The following is a 20,563-nucleotide window of genomic DNA, read 5'->3' as shown; positions in this document are numbered from 1 at the left end:
TATTTTTATATTTTTGTGTAATATGTAATGAATATTAAAAGAGAGAAAGCTAAGATTAATCAGTGCTGTGTAATACGTACTATCAATTTCTAGTTTTAAAATCCCTCACTTAATATCGAGCGGAATATTCCATTAAAAAAGTTGCTTAGCTCCCATCATTTGTTTTCTACGTTTTAACAGTTGGGTCAGAATTATGTGAACAGTGCGGATACTCTCCTGATTCATGTGCACCCGATTTAGTGTGTGGTGCTGAATCCGGCAGATGTGAATGTCCACCTGACTCTCTCTCACAGATTTACGAATAGAGAGGAGATTGCTGTACTCTCTATACGTATACAAATTAACCTGTCCTCCTGTAACCATGCGAGCGTGTGGAGAGCGCGAGATCCGCTGCAAAATTAGATATATAATTATGTTCACCTTAAGCCTTCCTTTAAATAGGATTGGATCTGTATACTCTTTTTTTTTGTAAATTATCAGATCAAAGTTTGTCATAGTTGTGTAAGACGTCATTTCATTTCCTCAGAACCTATGTTTAGAGTGAGATTTATATTAACATCATTTTCTTCACATACTACAGATGGAAGAAAAGTCACAGAAAAGTGCACGACTGCATTGAATACATGTATAGATTGCCATGCATCTTGCAACGGAACAGTTTGCGATTGTGTTGATGGTTATTATTGGAACGGAACTCATTGCGGTATTCTGATCTTCATTTTATATTTGCAGTCTCATTATATCTTGTTGCGAAAAAATTAACAACCTATGGTTTATTTGTCCCACTCTAACATTAAGGCTTTTACAAGAGTAAGATGTTTAAATTCAACTGCTGGGGATATATCATGTAATAGTTAGGTCAAATGTTTAAACTTGTGATGGTAACTTTATCCAATACAGCTATATAACGTTTAATTGCTGGTAATTAATATTTTTGTAATACGTTTAAACAGTTGGGTCTGAATTGTGTGAAGAATGCAGTTATTCTCCTGACTCATGTGCACCCGACTTAGTGTGTGGCGCTGACTCCGGCAGATGTGAATGTCCACCTAATCTTCCTATACAGTACGATGGAGATTGCTGTAAGTAATTCCATACGTATTACATAAGGCCATAACTTTACCATGCAGCAACAATATGAACAGCATTCGCTGCCAAAATAGATATATATGTTCACATGAATCCTTCTCTTAAATAGGTTTGGATCTGTATTCTCTTTTTGTAAATTATCAGATCAAAGTTAGTCATAGTTGTGTAAGACGTCATTTCATTTTCTCAAAACCTATGTTTAAAGTGAAATCTTATATTAATATCATTTTCTTCACATACTACAGATGGAAGAAAAGTCACAGAAAAGTGCACGACTGCATTGAATACATGTATAGATTGCCATGCATCTTGCAACGGAACAGTTTGCGATTGTGATGATGGTTATTATTGGAACGGAACTCATTGCGGTATTCTGATTTGCAGTCTCATTATATCTTCTTGCGAAAAAATTAACAACCTATGGTTTATTTGTCCCACTCTAACATTAAGGCTTTTACAAGAGTAAGATGTTTAAATTCAACTGCTGGGGATATATCATGTAATAGTTAGGTCAAATGTTTAAACTTGTGATGGTAACTTTATCCAATACAGCTATATAACGTTTAATTGCTGGTAATTAATATTTTTGTAATACGTTTAAACAGTTGGGTCTGAATTGTGTGAAGAATGCAGTTATTCTCCTGACTCATGTGCACCCGACTTAGTGTGTGGCGCTGACTCCGGCAGATGTGAATGTCCACCTAATCTTCCTATACAGTACGATGGAGATTGCTGTAAGTAATTCCATACGTATTACATAAGGCCATAACTTTACCATGCAGCAACAATATGAACAGCATTCGCTGCCAAAATAGATATATATGTTCACATGAATCCTTCTCTTAAATAGGTTTGGATCTGTATTCTCTTTTTGTAAATTATCAGATCAAAGTTAGTCATAGTTGTGTAAGACGTCATTTCATTTTCTCAAAACCTATGTTTAAAGTGAAATCTTATATTAATATCATTTTCTTCACATACTACAGATGGAAGAAAAGTCACAGAAAAGTGCACGACTGCATTGAATACATGTATAGATTGCCATGCATCTTGCAACGGAACAGTTTGCGATTGTGATGATGGTTATTATTGGAACGGAACTCATTGCGGTATTCTGATTTGCAGTCTCATTATATCTTCTTGCGAAAAAATTAACAACCTATGGTTTATTTGTCCCACTCTAACATTAAGGCTTTTACAAGAGTAAGATGTTTAAATTCAACTGCTGGGGATATATCATGTAATAGTTAGGTCAAATGTTTAAACTTGTGATGGTAACTTTATCCAATACAGCTATATAACGTTTAATTGCTGGTAATTAATATTTTTGTAATACGTTTAAACAGTTGGGTCTGAATTGTGTGAAGAATGCAGTTATTCTCCTGACTCATGTGCACCCGACTTAGTGTGTGGCGCTGACTCCGGCAGATGTGAATGTCCACCTAATCTTCCTATACAGTACGATGGAGATTGCTGTAAGTAATTCCATACGTATTACATAAGGCCATAACTTTACCATGCAGCAACAATATGAACAGCATTCGCTGCCAAAATAGATATATATATGTTCACATGAATCCTTCTCTTAAATAGGTTTGGATCTGTATTCTCTTTTTGTAAATTATCAGATCAAAGTTAGTCATAGTTGTGTAAGACGTCATTTCATTTTCTCAAAACCTATGTTTAAAGTGAAATCTTATATTAATATCATTTTCTTCACATACTACAGATGGAAGAAAAGTCACAGAAAAGTGCACGACTGCATTGAATACATGTATAGATTGCCATGCATCTTGCAACGGAACAGTTTGCGATTGTGATGATGGTTATTATTGGAACGGAACTCATTGCGGTATTCTGATTTGCAGTCTCATTATATCTTCTTGCGAAAAAATTAACAACCTATGGTTTATTTGTCCCACTCTAACATTAAGGCTTTTACAAGAGTAAGATGTTTAAATTCAACTGCTGGGGATATATCATGTAATAGTTAGGTCAAATGTTTAAACTTGTGATGGTAACTTTATCCAATACAGCTATATAACGTTTAATTGCTGGTAATTAATATTTTTGTAATACGTTTAAACAGTTGGGTCTGAATTGTGTGAAGAATGCAGTTATTCTCCTGACTCATGTGCACCCGACTTAGTGTGTGGCGCTGACTCCGGCAGATGTGAATGTCCACCTAATCTTCCTATACAGTACGATGGAGATTGCTGTAAGTAATTCCATACGTATTACATAAGGCCATAACTTTACCATGCAGCAACAATATGAACAGCATTCGCTGCCAAAATAGATATATATGTTCACATGAATCCTTCTCTTAAATAGGTTTGGATCTGTATTCTCTTTTTGTAAATTATCAGATCAAAGTTAGTCATAGTTGTGTAAGACGTCATTTCATTTTCTCAAAACCTATGTTTAAAGTGAAATCTTATATTAATATCATTTTCTTCACATACTACAGATGGAAGAAAAGTCACAGAAAAGTGCACGACTGCATTGAATACATGTATAGATTGCCATGCATCTTGCAACGGAACAGTTTGCGATTGTGATGATGGTTATTATTGGAACGGAACTCATTGCGGTATTCTGATTTGCAGTCTCATTATATCTTCTTGCGAAAAAATTAACAACCTATGGTTTATTTGTCCCACTCTAACATTAAGGCTTTTACAAGAGTAAGATGTTTAAATTCAACTGCTGGGGATATATCATGTAATAGTTAGGTCAAATGTTTAAACTTGTGATGGTAACTTTATCCAATACAGCTATATAACGTTTAATTGCTGGTAATTAATATTTTTGTAATACGTTTAAACAGTTGGGTCTGAATTGTGTGAAGAATGCAGTTATTCTCCTGACTCATGTGCACCCGACTTAGTGTGTGGCGCTGACTCCGGCAGATGTGAATGTCCACCTAATCTTCCTATACAGTACGATGGAGATTGCTGTAAGTAATTCCATACGTATTACATAAGGCCATAACTTTACCATGCAGCAACAATATGAACAGCATTCGCTGCCAAAATAGATATATATGTTCACATGAATCCTTCTCTTAAATAGGTTTGGATCTGTATTCTCTTTTTGTAAATTATCAGATCAAAGTTAGTCATAGTTGTGTAAGACGTCATTTCATTTTCTCAAAACCTATGTTTAAAGTGAAATCTTATATTAATATCATTTTCTTCACATACTACAGATGGAAGAAAAGTCACAGAAAAGTGCACGACTGCATTGAATACATGTATAGATTGCCATGCATCTTGCAACGGAACAGTTTGCGATTGTGATGATGGTTATTATTGGAACGGAACTCATTGCGGTATTCTGATTTGCAGTCTCATTATATCTTCTTGCGAAAAAATTAACAACCTATGGTTTATTTGTCCCACTCTAACATTAAGGCTTTTACAAGAGTAAGATGTTTAAATTCAACTGCTGGGGATATATCATGTAATAGTTAGGTCAAATGTTTAAACTTGTGATGGTAACTTTATCCAATACAGCTATATAACGTTTAATTGCTGGTAATTAATATTTTTGTAATACGTTTAAACAGTTGGGTCTGAATTGTGTGAAGAATGCAGTTATTCTCCTGACTCATGTGCACCCGACTTAGTGTGTGGCGCTGACTCCGGCAGATGTGAATGTCCACCTAATCTTCCTATACAGTACGATGGAGATTGCTGTAAGTAATTCCATACGTATTACATAAGGCCATAACTTTACCATGCAGCAACAATATGAACAGCATTCGCTGCCAAAATAGATATATATGTTCACATGAATCCTTCTCTTAAATAGGTTTGGATCTGTATTCTCTTTTTGTAAATTATCAGATCAAAGTTAGTCATAGTTGTGTAAGACGTCATTTCATTTTCTCAAAACCTATGTTTAAAGTGAAATCTTATATTAATATCATTTTCTTCACATACTACAGATGGAAGAAAAGTCACAGAAAAGTGCACGACTGCATTGAATACATGTATAGATTGCCATGCATCTTGCAACGGAACAGTTTGCGATTGTGATGATGGTTATTATTGGAACGGAACTCATTGCGGTATTCTGATTTGCAGTCTCATTATATCTTCTTGCGAAAAAATTAACAACCTATGGTTTATTTGTCCCACTCTAACATTAAGGCTTTTACAAGAGTAAGATGTTTAAATTCAACTGCTGGGGATATATCATGTAATAGTTAGGTCAAATGTTTAAACTTGTGATGGTAACTTTATCCAATACAGCTATATAACGTTTAATTGCTGGTAATTAATATTTTTGTAATACGTTTAAACAGTTGGGTCTGAATTGTGTGAAGAATGCAGTTATTCTCCTGACTCATGTGCACCCGACTTAGTGTGTGGCGCTGACTCCGGCAGATGTGAATGTCCACCTGATCTTCCTATACAGTACGATGGAGATTGCTGTAAGTAATTTCATACGTATAAAACAAGGCAATTACTTAACCATGCATTAACAATATGAACAGCAATCGCTGCCAAAATAGATATATATGTTCACATTAATCCTTCTCTTAAATAGGTTTGGATCTGTATTCTCTTTTTGTAAATTATCAGATCAAAGTTAGTCATAGTTGTGTAAGACGTCATTTCATTTTCTCAAAACCTATGTTTAAAGTGAAATCTTATATTAATATCATTTTCTTCACATACTACAGATGGAAGAAGAGTCACAGAAAAGTGCACGACTGCATTGAATACATGTATAGATTGCCATGCATCTTGCAACGGAACAGTTTGCGATTGTGATGATGGTTATTATTGGAACGGAACTCATTGCGGTATTCTGATTTGCAGTCTCATTATATCTTCTTGCGAAAAAATTAACAACCTATGGTTTATTTGTCCCACTCTAACATTAAGGCTTTTACAAGAGTAAGATGTTTAAATTCAACTGCTGGGGATATATCATGTAATAGTTAGGTCAAATGTTTAAACTTGTGATGGTAACTTTATCCAATACAGCTATATAACGTTTAATTGCTGGTAATTAATATTTTTGTAATACGTTTAAACAGTTGGGTCTGAATTGTGTGAAGAATGCAGTTATTCTCCTGACTCATGTGCACCCGACTTAGTGTGTGGCGCTGACTCCGGCAGATGTGAATGTCCACCTAATCTTCCTATACAGTACGATGGAGATTGCTGTAAGTAATTCCATACGTATTACATAAGGCCATAACTTTACCATGCAGCAACAATATGAACAGCATTCGCTGCCAAAATAGATATATATGTTCACATGAATCCTTCTCTTAAATAGGTTTGGATCTGTATTCTCTTTTTGTAAATTATCAGATCAAAGTTAGTCATAGTTGTGTAAGACGTCATTTCATTTTCTCAAAACCTATGTTTAAAGTGAAATCTTATATTAATATCATTTTCTTCACATACTACAGATGGAAGAAAAGTCACAGAAAAGTGCACGACTGCATTGAATACATGTATAGATTGCCATGCATCTTGCAACGGAACAGTTTGCGATTGTGATGATGGTTATTATTGGAACGGAACTCATTGCGGTATTCTGATTTGCAGTCTCATTATATCTTCTTGCGAAAAAATTAACAACCTATGGTTTATTTGTCCCACTCTAACATTAAGGCTTTTACAAGAGTAAGATGTTTAAATTCAACTGCTGGGGATATATCATGTAATAGTTAGGTCAAATGTTTAAACTTGTGATGGTAACTTTATCCAATACAGCTATATAACGTTTAATTGCTGGTAATTAATATTTTTGTAATACGTTTAAACAGTTGGGTCTGAATTGTGTGAAGAATGCAGTTATTCTCCTGACTCATGTGCACCCGACTTAGTGTGTGGCGCTGACTCCGGCAGATGTGAATGTCCACCTAATCTTCCTATACAGTACGATGGAGATTGCTGTAAGTAATTCCATACGTATTACATAAGGCCATAACTTTACCATGCAGCAACAATATGAACAGCATTCGCTGCCAAAATAGATATATATGTTCACATGAATCCTTCTCTTAAATAGGTTTGGATCTGTATTCTCTTTTTGTAAATTATCAGATCAAAGTTAGTCATAGTTGTGTAAGACGTCATTTCATTTTCTCAAAACCTATGTTTAAAGTGAAATCTTATATTAATATCATTTTCTTCACATACTACAGATGGAAGAAGAGTCACAGAAAAGTGCACGACTGCATTGAATACATGTATAGATTGCCATGCATCTTGCAACGGAACAGTTTGCGATTGTGATGATGGTTATTATTGGAACGGAACTCTTTGCGGTATTGTGATATCTTATGTTTTACAAGAGTAAGATGTTTAAATTCAACTGCTGGGGATATATCATGTAATAGTTAGGTCAAATGTTTAAACTTGGAACGGAACTCTTTGCGGTATTGTGATATCTTATGTTCATCTATTTATAAACTGATGCGCGATAGACCTTAGATCAAATAATGATCATATGAAGCCGTTGTATAGTACCACGTAGTCCTGGTAAACATATTTCATAAACTAAACAACGTTGTATTATTTGTGATAATACTTACTTTGTGAAATTCTATAGATTGGCTTTTCCCCTAGGGCAAGTATTTCATTTTTGGCTTTTGCATGTATAGCCCGCCTACAAAGTGTTGGTACAGTATCATAATTGCATAGCCATTTTATGATTTAATTCTTATGTATTGCAGAATTTCTTTGTTGCATATCAATGTCGTTTTCCCTATTCCAACACCCTTTTCTGTTTATGGTGTTCAGAAAATGGCAATATATCCGTTAAACAGAAACTATTGTGTTAGCTGAAACTTACTACCTAATTTATAAAACTAAGGAAAATTTATCTTTCCTAATTCAATCATTTATTTGCAACAAAAAAATAGTTAATGGCTTTAAATTATCTTTTTTTTACTTTGATCAATTAAGTATTTCATTTCACAGTTGGCCAGCTTATTGACGAAATATGTGACAACTCACCTAACTCATGCAGTGCAAATGGTCTTGTTTGTGGTGATACTTGGAGGTGTGAATGTCCTCCAAATGAAGTTCAAATTAACAATTTGTGCTGTAAGCAAGATTTGTACTATTAGAAATTATGAGTATGCATTCTATTACACTTCAAGGTGATTAAGACGTTAAAGAAGTTGCCTTCATTCAATCGTTAAATTTTACTTTTACCTTTGATCTATTCTTTACACTAAATCTTTTTACTTTAAACATATCAAGCGATGGTTTTCTCTTATTGTTAACACATTTTTGCTAAATTTAAGTTTCCCTTCTTTGTGAATCGTGTACTGTGGATGGAGATTGCTTAGGAAAATACCAGCTCTGTATCGATAATATTTGTCAGTGTGATAACACAACATACTATACCGACTCATGTGGGTTGTGCAAATTAAGTGAGTTAATTAATTAATTATTAATTAATTGATTTATTCATTATTTATTTATATTCTTTCTTCCTTTCATTTTCATTCTTTAGTTATTATTATAATGTATATATAGATGTATAAGCTATGGATGCGAGGTATGGTGTTTCATGGCAGCAAAAAAGAAAGAAAATTTTTTTAGTACATTTTAAATTTTGCAAACATTTATTAGGAGTAAAGCCACAAACTCAAAATAACTTTATGTATGGAGAATTATGCAGGGAACAATTAATACAGCTAAGAAGATACGAATCTTAAAATTTTGGTTTAAAATATTGAAATCGGAACAACATTTGCTTATTCAATTAAACATTTACTTCAGAGACTAGGGTTTTATCATGTCTGGGTTAATCAGGGAGTGGGAAATGAAATTTTATTTTTGAATTCTGGAAAACAGAGACTTAAAGAATTAAGATAGCTACATACAAAACTGGACATAATCTGTACGCAATTCATCAAAAAATTCCCTTTACATTTTTTTCCACACTTTAATTTTAAATTGCATCTTGAACAAATTAACATTCAGAAATTAGGAATAGCACTTACAAGATTTAGAGTTTCGGCACACACTTCTTTACTAATCGAAACAGGGAGATGACATAAACCAAACAAAGAAACGACAGATTATGTAAAATATATAACAAACTCAAGGATGAATACCATTCATTATTAGAATGTACTTTATATTGTGAAATAAGAACTGAGTATTACCAAAGTACTACTGGAAAAGACCAATCAAACCTAAACTTATCGAATTAATGTTAAAATAATCGACTACTATGATTAGAAAACACTCCACTATTATTTATAAAGATTTTGAAATCCGTCTCTGATTTACTTTTTAAAAAAGTATTTTCATTTACACTTTTCTCCTGCAACGTCATTTTTACAAGGATGCATTTATAACTTATTTTGTTTCATCATTCAATACTTCAAAATATACATTTTATATGTAAGTGTAATGCACATGCGTATTGGATCATAAGTTCAGGTTAAGAAGAAATATATATTCAGAGTTTAACTGAAAATCGGATTTTTTGCACGATTTTAGCCACGTTTAGGTGAAAAACGTTGCAACACTATTCATCTTTGGCCATTTTGCACCATAAATATGAGTAGTCATGGAAAACGGAATGAGGGAATTATTTGAATTTTTGCACATAAGTTAGTAGTCGAGAGCTACAATAAATGATGCTCAAGCCACAAAAACATATTTCCTGTGCCTTCATGTAAAAAACTCTTTAATACATGAGAAAAAAGGGGCGTCCGTGGCCGAGTGGTTAATGTCGTTGACTTCAAACCACTTGCCCCTCACCGCTGTGGGATCGAATCCCGACAGGGACTTTGTATTCTTTCATGTGAGGAAGCTATCCAGCTAGCTTACGGAACGTCGGTGGTTCTACTTAGGTGCCCGTTCGTGTCTGAAATAATGCACGGAGGGGCATCTGAGGTCTTCTCCCACCAGTAAAGCTGAAACATCGCCACATGACCTATACTGTCGGTGTGACCCCAATCAAAACAAAACAAGAACAGGAAGAAAAAATGCATTAGCGATTTAATTCTTTGATTTGTTCCGTTATTTGTTTTTAGTATAAAAACTGGTTTGTTAATTGTTAAACGCGCATGTGTGATTAATTTTACAGTGAAATGACCAAGATTGTCAACTATATTACATAACACCCTGAGTCACACATATCTAAGGGTTTGCGTGATTTCCTAAGATGCATGTTTTCTTCTCCGTCACAACTGCTTGTGCAGTTTTGATGCAAAAGTCTATTATCTGACCCCTTACTAATTAGAATTCCTTGCAGAAAACACAGCGATTTAAAAACACATTATTCAAAATTAATGCTTTTATCTTTATTTCTCAAAAGCTTTTTTTATATATGTTGTCTTGTTATAGTTTCCAGGCCAACTACCTGTTGCTACAGATATATAGTTTTGCAACTTTTATGACAAATAATTACACATTCAGTACTCCTTTCTTTAGGTTATAAACATCTAGCATGCTCTAAAACCATTGAACTTAAAAGAACATATTTATTCTTTTCTGGGGCATTTTGTGTCTTTTAACAGTCTCTGGCAAAAATTCAAAAATACGTTGTTGAGTAAGGGGCCTCAACTCATCAAAATCTTAATTTCACATTTTGCCAAACAAATTGTATACAAAAAAGGAGAATGCCATGTAACAATAAAAACATAGCAATTTTACATTAAACAAGTTTTTATTGTGTTAAATGGAACAAAGAACTTCAGAACAATAACTTTGTAATTGCTACCAAATGTATAATTTAAAATTTCACCATCTTACTCTTATTTATTAAGTTTACACTTTGTCATCGGCCATAAAACTTGTAAATCCCTTTTTTATCTCAGAGTGTTTGACATTTAAAAACCCAGTAGTAGATAATTTATCGAAGTAGCCGATATAATGACTGTCACGGTAATTAAGAAACAGGAAAAACAGAAACTTCTATTGCAAATACAATTTGAACACAAAGCAAGAGTATTATATAAGACCATTCACTAACTTGTTAACCATATTATATGAAATACGCTAATAATGAATTATATGTATATGTATATGTATCTTATTTCTCAGAGGTGACTGATTATAGTGATTGCAGTTGCGACGAGGAATGTCTTTCCAACACTTGTCTATGTGACCTTTGCGTCCCGGAGAATACTGATGACTGTTGTGATGGTAGGTCGATCCATTAAATTGGGTTTTAGACATTTAATTGATATCTTTCTTATAAAAGTTGTAAAATATATGTTTATGATGACTTTTAATTGCTTTATATTATATAATAAAGAATAGAGAGTGTAATTAAATTTGCATTAGGCAATGCTGAACAACAAGTTCTGGGAATAGTTATCTGAAAATGTTGTTTTTACATTTTTCTCTTGTTTTCCATCTTGTTATATCATTGTAAAAATGTTCTAGTTCAATAAAAATTATTTTATTTTTACCTGGGATATACGCCATATTTCTTGGAATGTTGCTTGGTCATTGCCGGAAAAAATACATCTGCTTACGTGTGTAATATGTTATGTGAACTGTTAACTTTATGAATATGTATATGCTGACTGTACCATAACTGGGTTCTAGGGGCTGTCCATTATGATAAACAATTTTTAATCAACAGAAGGGAACTCTCTTGAGAGAAATAACAAAACATACATCAATATGTGAAAAATCTTAGAAATTGCATGACTGAGTCCATTCGTAAGTAACCATAAGCGCAGCTTAAAAAATATTTGATCTTAATGATGACTTAAAACCATGAAATCAATGATCATAAAGGACCAGACAAACTGTAACACCTTCATTGAAATACAAACCACCTATAGTTGTTACTATGAAAATGCTTGCGAATGACAGAATACAGTTAGCAGTGTTTTTAAAATGAGTTTTAATTTTAAAAGACTAAGAATAAGACTTGGATGAGACGGAGGTAGAAAAAGGCCTAAATGTCATATCAAGTAAACGATTTACTCTTCTTTCTCGGTATAACTTAAAAATTGAAGCCTTCACTTTACGTTTCACTACTTTATAAAAATGCAGTAATTATTGTGTTTTGTAAATTTTAGATTGCACAAGTACAATAGCTGACATTATTTTTGTAACGGATGCCTCTGGATCAGTCGGTTCATCTAATTACCAGACGCTCAAAGCTTTTGTTATAACATTAGTCAACGAGTTCACGATTGGAACAGATGATACAAGAGTTGGTATTGTCGATTATGCAACGGGTATCAACGAAGGCAATACCTTTAATCTAGACACAGCTGCCTACGATAATAACTTAGAAATAACCGAGGAAGTATGCGGTTTTCCGTAAGTGGCCATTGAATAACTCAAATAGAATAACCAATGAATTTAATTTAGATTCGCCAAATACATGAATGGCAACTAATAACATCATTTAATGAGGTGCAGATTAAATAATACATCTGATTATAACACTTGTCAAAAATGCCTAATAATCGCAAGAAAAACACTTCCGACTCATTACTTTTATTCGAAATTCTTTAAACGTCATGCTTTGACATTTATGAGTTATTTACCCTTCCTTTCGAAAATCTTTCTTAAAGGGCAGATAATTTAAGTCTGACAATCCTTATTTACATTATGTGTATATTTTAAACTGTATCATTTGTCATAATTCAAAATTGTGCTCCCGTTTAAAGTTTAAGAAAAGACACTGAAAAAAAAAAAAAAAAAAAAAACAAAAAAAAAAAAACAAAAACAGATTGCGTTTTAAGACAAAAATGGCATAGGTTTAAGTAAAAAGGAAAAAACTGCTCTTTACAGATTTTTAAAATGTTGCACAATCACTCGCAAGGACGTCAGTTTCATGAAAGCAGACGTACTTTCTTAGTTTTGATTATGAATTATATATCCTTATTATATATCCGTTGAACTTAGGAAAAGTTTGCAAACTCCCTCTCAGTCCTACGCATAAACCCAAGATTTCCAGTTTTCCCCCAAAATTTCCTATCTCTGGCCAGTGATGAGCATTTAATTATAATAACATGGCTTGTCACAGTATCACTGATAGCAGCACCCTAGAATGTTTTATGATCCTATCATGTTTCAAGAATGTATAGTTTAAGCTGGAGGATATAGAGAACATTTTAGATGTTAACGAAAAACTACGATTTAACTTTTTAGTGTAAAGAGATACATACAATTTTTAATAATAGTTTAAGACAAAAAAAATTGGATTACATTAAAAAAGGTTTTTAATCACTTACAACTCACAATGAAAATACCTGTGTAAATTACTTTCATATATTAAAGGCATATCATACCTCAGTGATTTACATTACTTTTCTTTTTTCAGGAGCAAAATAATGTTTAGTAATAATAATAATTGATTCAAAGCATTATTGAAGCTTATCATTCAATCTAGTAGGAAAAGAGATGAATTAAAGGTACCAAAACTATACATGTACAAGCAAAAAGTAAATAGCCTAAAGTTTTTAAAGAAAAATTCTAAGTTCAAAGAGGAAATATCATTTGAAATAAGGATGCTAGAGTTATAAACCTTGTCGTGCATGATGTAAGTAATGACAAAGGACAATTATCTTAAGTCTAGAGTTGATGTCATTTATAATAATAAAGATAAATCTTAGAAATATATTAATTTTCAATAAACCCATAGTTCAAAAATGAAATGGAGATAATTCTAGAAATACAGGACTTGAGTTATAAATCTAATCGCACCTGATATAGGTGTTAATAAGAAACATTTTTATGCCCGCCGAAGGGAGGCATATTAAAATCGCTACGTCCCTCTGTCTATCTGGACGTCCGTCTGTCTGTGTGTCCCCACTTCATTCCTGTCCGGACCTTAACTTTGTCATGCATGGAATGATATTAAACTAACTAGACACATCAAGACGACGTGTCGCGTCCAAGAATTACGTCCCTACCTCAGAGGTCAAGGTCACACTAACATTTTGAAGTTTCACTTTATCACAATAAAAGTTTATAGGTTCACACATTTGTGTCCGGAATGTAACTTTGTCATGCATGGAAGAATTTTAGAATAACTTGGCATAAATATCTACCACATCAAGACGATGTGTTGCGTCCACTTATCACGCCCCTACCTCAAAGGCCAAGGTCACACTACCATTTTGAATTTCACTATATAAAAATTAGAGTTTATAGTTACACACATTCGTGTCCAGACTGTCATGCATCGAAGGATTACAAAATAACCAGGCATAAATATCTTCCACATCAAGACGACATGTCGCGACTAAGACCCCTATCCCTACCTTCAAGGTCAAGGTCATACTTATAGTTTGAAGGTATTCATTCTCTCGAGAAGAGTTTGAAGATACACATAAATGTCTGGTCTATTAATTTGTCATGCATGAAAAGATTTTATAATAACTTGGCACAAATGTCTACCACATCTGGAGAATGTATCGCAGCTAAGGCAGGCTCATGTCCGTCTGTCCGTCCGTGTGTCCCCACTTACACAACAATCATGTCCTGTATGTAACTTTAAATGTCATGCATTGAGGGATTTTGAAATAAATTGGCACAAATGTCTATCTCATGACAACATTCTGTTGTGTCCAGGAACCACGTTCCTTCTTCAAAGGTCAAGGTCCGATTATATTTTAAAGGTTCACGCTCTCACAATTAGAGATTATAGGTACAATAATACAAAGAAAAATATTAAGCAATTAGTTTCTTTCATCCTCTTTTCTTTTCATACTACCAGTCCTGCATGCTTAAGAAACCTTTTCGGGGGCCAGTGATTTTTTATTACTTAATTGGGAAGAGGCCTTAGCCTCTTGATTTTTTGGGAAAAATTATCTCTAAAATTGCTGATTTGGGAAGTAAAAAAGCTGGTTTAAGTTCATATTTTTGGGAAAACTGCATGATTTTAAAGAAAATTTCAATTGGGAAGAGTCCTTTTCTCGGAGTCTGTTATATAAGTAGAAAAATCACTGGGTCATTTGTCACTTGTGTGACAGCTCTTGTTGAAGTCTGAATTTAATAAGGAAAATTCTAAGTATAAAGGGATAATGATTCTGAAAATATTGATGCTAGAGTTATGAAGCTTAACATGTTATTGTTTAAAGTTATAAAATATCAATTTTTATTTTAAAAAAAGTTTAATGGGGGAAATAATCCTGGAAATATTCATGTCACACATGATAAGGAAATACATTTGAAGTTAGAAGTAGATACCGTAAGAAATAAAAAAGAAAGTAAAAAGTTTTTGGTTTTTGTTTTTTAGCGGGCCGGGAGGGGGGTTCAGTCAGTAACATGTGTAACAGTGACACTTAACTATTGAACTTTATTTATTATTAATTTAAAAAATTATCGTATGTTATAAAGTATATTTACAAATAATTGCTAAGTTTCACAATTCAATTGGGCCACAGACTCATATACAAAAGAAAGGAGAAAAAAACATTGATAAATTTAAAATGAGTGTATCTTCTACAGAAATTTGATCCTTCAACGTTGGGGCTATTAGATAAGAATACAGAGGAGCAATTAATAATGACAAAACTCTCAACTCAGTGGACGTGTTAATGGGAGACATACAGTTAATAGTGATTTACTAGCTGATAAGCCCTTACTGAGATTCAGCAGGCTGGAAGGGTTTATGCGTAGAACTGCTCTGCAGCACTTACTGTTCTGCCATTATATACTATGATATCAAGCTTGAATAAATTCTACGGTTTCATTCTGTCACACCTATAATTTATACGTTAACTGTCCTTGTAAATACAAACCGATATGTAATATCGAGTTGTACATATAATAAGTCAAACTTCTTACTAAATACAAACCTACTGGTGGCATTTTTACATAACCTAACAAATAAGTCTTAATTATAAGTGTATTGTTATCTTTTCCAGCTATTCTGGAGGTTTTACACGAACAGACCTCGCACTTGATCGGGCTTTGGCTTATTTTACTTCCGCACAAGATAGACCATTAATCCCAGATTTTGCTATTGTTTTTACTGACGGAGTAACTAATAACGGGGGAGAAGATGAATTAGAAAATTCTGTACAGGCATTAAAGGACGAAGGAGTAACGGTAATAAGTTCTTGCTTTCAATAGTTTACAACAAGTTGTATCACTATTTTAAAGCCATAAAATCATACACAGGTAGATACCAGTATGTATAGCAGAAGGTGTCAAGTGTTGTGTGGCAGCCGAAAAGAATTGTTCCGTACTTCACTTCAATGTTGTAATATTATTTCTGGTCCTTCGGGATTATTGATTCTGTACTAGTACTCTACTTTCAAGCCTGCACTAGTGGACGTGAGGTATGTGGCACGTTTTCAATATCCTTCAAGTACATACTCAATCAAACCGAGTCTGCAATTTTCATATAATTTTTTTTTAATGTTTCCGAGGGATCACATTTTTCCGGATATTTATAAAAAAGTATTGTATAATGTGGTAAATAAATAGAGGAAATGTCATCGGAAGTGAAAAGTAACTCAGTGTGACGATATATTCTTCAGATTTTCGTAGTTGGTATTGGCAGCGGTATTGAACTTACTGAACTTCAACTCATTGCTTCCTCCGATGAATACGTGTTTCAAGCTACGTTCGATGCATTGAATACGATTACAGATGAGCTGTTGACTATCATATGTTGTAAGTACTTATCAATATGTAGTTATATTGATTTGTGACAAAAGTTCTAATGTCGCAGATGTATTAAATTAACACACTCTCTCTCTCTCTCTCTCTCTCTCCCCCTCTCTCTCTCTGAACTCTCTCTCTCTCTCTCTCCCCCTCTCTCTCTCTCTCAAAATATACCGGGGTAAGTCTTTAATACCTCGCTACAAACAAAACTATTTATTGATGTTATTCAAAAGTACCTTACTGTTTAATTTCTTCCATTCATTTGCAAGCGTCATCTTAAAAGTGTTTAAAGCTATATATATATGCTACAAAAAATGAATAGTTATGTCTTCTAAAATATCTGTATAAATATATGTTTGTATAATTTCTCTGCATTGGATGGCACATGCAGGAAATTTGTGCTAAAAAGCAACTCCCTTCATAATATTTTATTCCGAAACAGTTTATGATATTTACGTACAATGTACGTGTGTAATAAATAAGAGAGACATTTTATGTTACAATTTGCTTTAAGAGATCTACAATAATGTCATGGGAATAACATAACTTTGCTGTTTATAACGTGAACACAAATATTTTGTAAGATATAGCTTTAAACACTTTAAAATGTTTTATAGATACTTCTAATAAAATGGCAACTACATTATGAAATCACATGGATAATGGTAAACGCATCAATGCATCAATGTATAGCAGTAAATGCAATATCAATAACTTTTCACTTTCAATTTCTTAATATTTCTGTAAGAAATTTTGACCTTGTACAATTAATTCTTCGTTTATTAGCAAATTCAGACTAACAAAATACCTTTAGCTATATACAAAACACGACCATTACAACACATATAGAGGAAAGGCACATACTACATTACACACAGTTCATAATGTAAAGCACAAACTTTTCAGTACATGCAATTTGTATTGTAATAACCTAAGCACCAATCCTTTAAGGGTTATATTTCGTAACTTAAATCGCCTCATCTACGAATTTGGTAATTCTAAACAATAGTCTTTTTGTTCACAATTACTGCAAGTTAGGCCAAATAATGTTCTCAAGATACTTCTTACGAATATCCCTATATATAGCACAGCACAAAGGAAATGATACTCTGATTCAGTTACATTCAAATCACATGATTTACAAATTCGATGTTCTATTTCGATGCAAGTAAATCGTCCACCTTCAATTTCCAGGTCATGCGCTGATAATCAAAATTTAATATACCCGGTACTGCATTTACATTTTTATTTGACAATAAATCTAAGTATGGTGCAAATCTAAGATATAGTTTAAAATGTTTACAGAAGCTAAGTTTTGACAAGTTATCAATTATTTCCTGCCAGTCTTGAATATATATATCATGTATTATCTGTCTGAACTAAGAAAATTGATTGAAATTCTGGTTTGAACTGGAATCATTTTATTTGGCGGCGTCTGAACCTTCAATTTTTGTGCATGTTTTCTGATCATTCGCTCACATTTTTCCATGATAATCGTTTAATTATACAAAATGACCAAGAAAAAAAAAGAGTTTGAACGCTTTTAAGTCATATGTATTTTCATTTAAAGAGATATTATGCAAATTTGAAATTTGAAAAAAGATAATTACTATTGTCTATACAGTCTTTTTTTGAAATGTAAAATAAACATCATTTGAATACAAACAAAGAAAATAATTAGGTACCTTTTAAACTCTACACACTACAGGTAAACACATTTTTATTACATAGTGTCATTAAAAAATTGGCAACTTTTAAAAGAATGACCAGTAACCAGGAATGCAGTTTCCCAAACAAAGTTTATACACTTGCTTATTCAAATTGAACAATTGCAGAAAGAATAAACTTGATTTCAATACAGTTTTACAATAAAAAATATTTGCCAAAAGATCAGCATAGTTTATCTTTAAGATATGATTATAGTGCATCGTTATCTTTTACATTTTAAGAGATTGTAGTAATTTTATAATATTTTTGTTTATAGATTTAATCTCAGAGACGCTCCATTAACATATCTTAAGTTTAATTAAATATCTTTTTTCATTTCAGCGCTTGGAGGATGAGTGCATGCACGAAAACCATGAATGGAAAGGCCTATTGTAATTTTTGCATCGTGGGAACAGTTATGCTAATTAATAAACATTTTAGGTTGAACTATAATATATATTATTTATTTAAAAAAAGCATCTCAACGGGCTCAAGAATATAATTATTTTACTTTATTCTTTGTTTTAACAATCAAGAGTGTTTCGTGTGACTTTATCTTGCTTCAGTGTTAAAACATATATATTTGTCTAAATATTTTCTGTAAAATTAAACATTTACGAATTCAACAAAGTTCGTTTTTTAACAGTCCATGTAATACAAAGTTTAAAACCATTACAGGTAGAGTCAAACAAGAAATATCATAAAATATAACAGGTGGAGTCAAACAAGAAATATCATTAAGTATAACAGGCGGTGTCAAACAAGAAATATCATTAAGTATAACAGGGGGAGTCAAACACGAAATATCATTAAGTGTAACAGGCGAAAAAAGAAATCATTTAGTATAACAGTTGGAGTCAAACAAAGAATATCATTAAGTATAACAGTAGGAATCAAACAAAGAATATCATTTAATACAACAGGGGGAGTCAAACAAGAAAAATCATTTAGTTAAACAGGTAAAAAAGAAATATCATTTAGTATAACAGGCGAAGTCAAACAAAACTAACATTTAGCATAACAGGTGGAGTCAAACAAAAAATATCATTAAGTATAATGGGTGAAGTCAAACTAAAAATATCATTAAGTATAACGAGTTGAGTCAAACAAGAAATATCATTAAGTATAACTGGCGAAGTCAAACAAGGAATATCATTAAGTATAACAGGCGAAGTCAAACAAGAAATATCATTAAGTATAAAAGGCGGTGTCAAACAAGAAATATCATTAAGTATAACAGGGGGGGGGGGTCAAACTAGAAATATCATTAAGTATAACAGGGGGAGTCAAACAAAAAATATCATTAGGTATAACAGGTGGAGTCAAACAAGAAATATCGTTAAGTATCACAGATTGAGTCAAACAAGAAATATCATTAAGTATAACAGGTGGAGTCAGACAGGAAATATCATTAAGTATAACAGGCGGGGTCAAACAAGAAATATCATTAAGTAAAATGCGCGGAGTCAAACATGAAATATCATTAAGCATAATGGGTGGAGTTGGAGTCAGTTGGAGTCAAACAAAAAATGTCATTAAGTATAACAGGGGGAATCAAACATGAAATATCATTACGTATAACAGGTGGAGTCAAACACGAAATACCATTAAGTATAACAGGTGGAGTCAAACAAGAAATATCATTAAGTATAACAGGTGGAGTCAAACAAGAAACGTCATTAAGTATAACAGGTGGAGTCAAACAAGAAATTTCATTTAGTATAACAGGCGGTGTCAAACAAGAAATATCATTAAGTATAACAGGGGGAGTCAAACAAGAAATATCATTAAGTATAACAGGCGAAAAAAGAAATATCATTTAGTATAACAAGCGGAGTAAAACAAGAAATATCGTTAAGTATAACAGGCGAGGTCAAACCAGAAATATCATTAAGTATAATTGGTGGAGTCAAACAAAAATAACATTAAGTATAACAGGTGGAGTCAAACAAGAAATATCAATAAGTATAACGGGTTGAGTCAAACAAGAAATATCATTAAGTATAACAGGCAGAGTCAAACAAGAATTATCATTAAGTATAACTGGTGGAGTCAAACAAGAAATATCATTAAGTATCACAGATTGAGTCAAAAAAGAAATATCATTAAGTATAACAGGTGGAGTCAAACAAGAAATATTGTTAAGTATAACAGGCAGTGTCAACAAGAAATATCATAAA

At 32.7% G+C, this 20,563-nt stretch overlaps 1 protein-coding gene across 1 annotated transcript; it reads left to right on the top strand.

Annotated features, from left to right (window-relative positions):
* Nucleotides 1-27: 27 nt before the first annotated feature.
* On the top strand, nt 28-19,013 carry LOC132726481 (cell death abnormality protein 1-like). The gene is made up of 27 exons (XM_060711800.1): nt 28-76; nt 581-703; nt 954-1,082; nt 1,335-1,457; nt 1,695-1,823; nt 2,076-2,198; nt 2,436-2,564; nt 2,819-2,941; nt 3,179-3,307; nt 3,560-3,682; nt 3,920-4,048; nt 4,301-4,423; nt 4,661-4,789; nt 5,042-5,164; nt 5,402-5,530; nt 5,783-5,905; nt 6,143-6,271; nt 6,524-6,646; nt 6,884-7,012; nt 7,265-7,387; nt 8,043-8,168; nt 8,372-8,500; nt 11,133-11,234; nt 12,125-12,371; nt 15,932-16,115; nt 16,550-16,685; nt 18,726-19,013. The coding sequence occupies exons 1-27, from the start codon at nt 28-30 to the stop codon at nt 18,737-18,739; spliced, it is 3,378 nt and encodes a 1,125-aa protein (XP_060567783.1). The 3' UTR covers nt 18,740-19,013.
* The last annotated feature ends 1,550 nt before the right edge of the window (nt 19,014-20,563 follow it).

Source organism: Ruditapes philippinarum, unplaced genomic scaffold, assembly GCF_026571515.1.
Source record: "Ruditapes philippinarum isolate M1 unplaced genomic scaffold, ASM2657151v2 ctg33_1_1_1_1, whole genome shotgun sequence".
NCBI lineage: Eukaryota > Metazoa > Mollusca > Bivalvia > Venerida > Veneridae > Ruditapes > Ruditapes philippinarum.
This window is presented reverse-complemented; position numbering and strand designations above follow the sequence as displayed.

Excerpts from the sequence above, each read along its gene's own strand:
- LOC132726481 (XM_060711800.1), top strand. The coding sequence starts at position 28 with ATGAATATTAAAAGAGAGAAAGCTAAGATTAATCAGTGCTGTGTAATA. Across the intron at positions 4,790-5,041 it reads ACAGTACGATGGAGATTGCT|ATGGAAGAAAAGTCACAGAA; the intron begins GTAAGTAATTCC and ends CACATACTACAG. Across the intron at positions 7,388-8,042 it reads TTGGAACGGAACTCTTTGCG|TTGGCCAGCTTATTGACGAA; the intron begins GTATTGTGATAT and ends TTCATTTCACAG.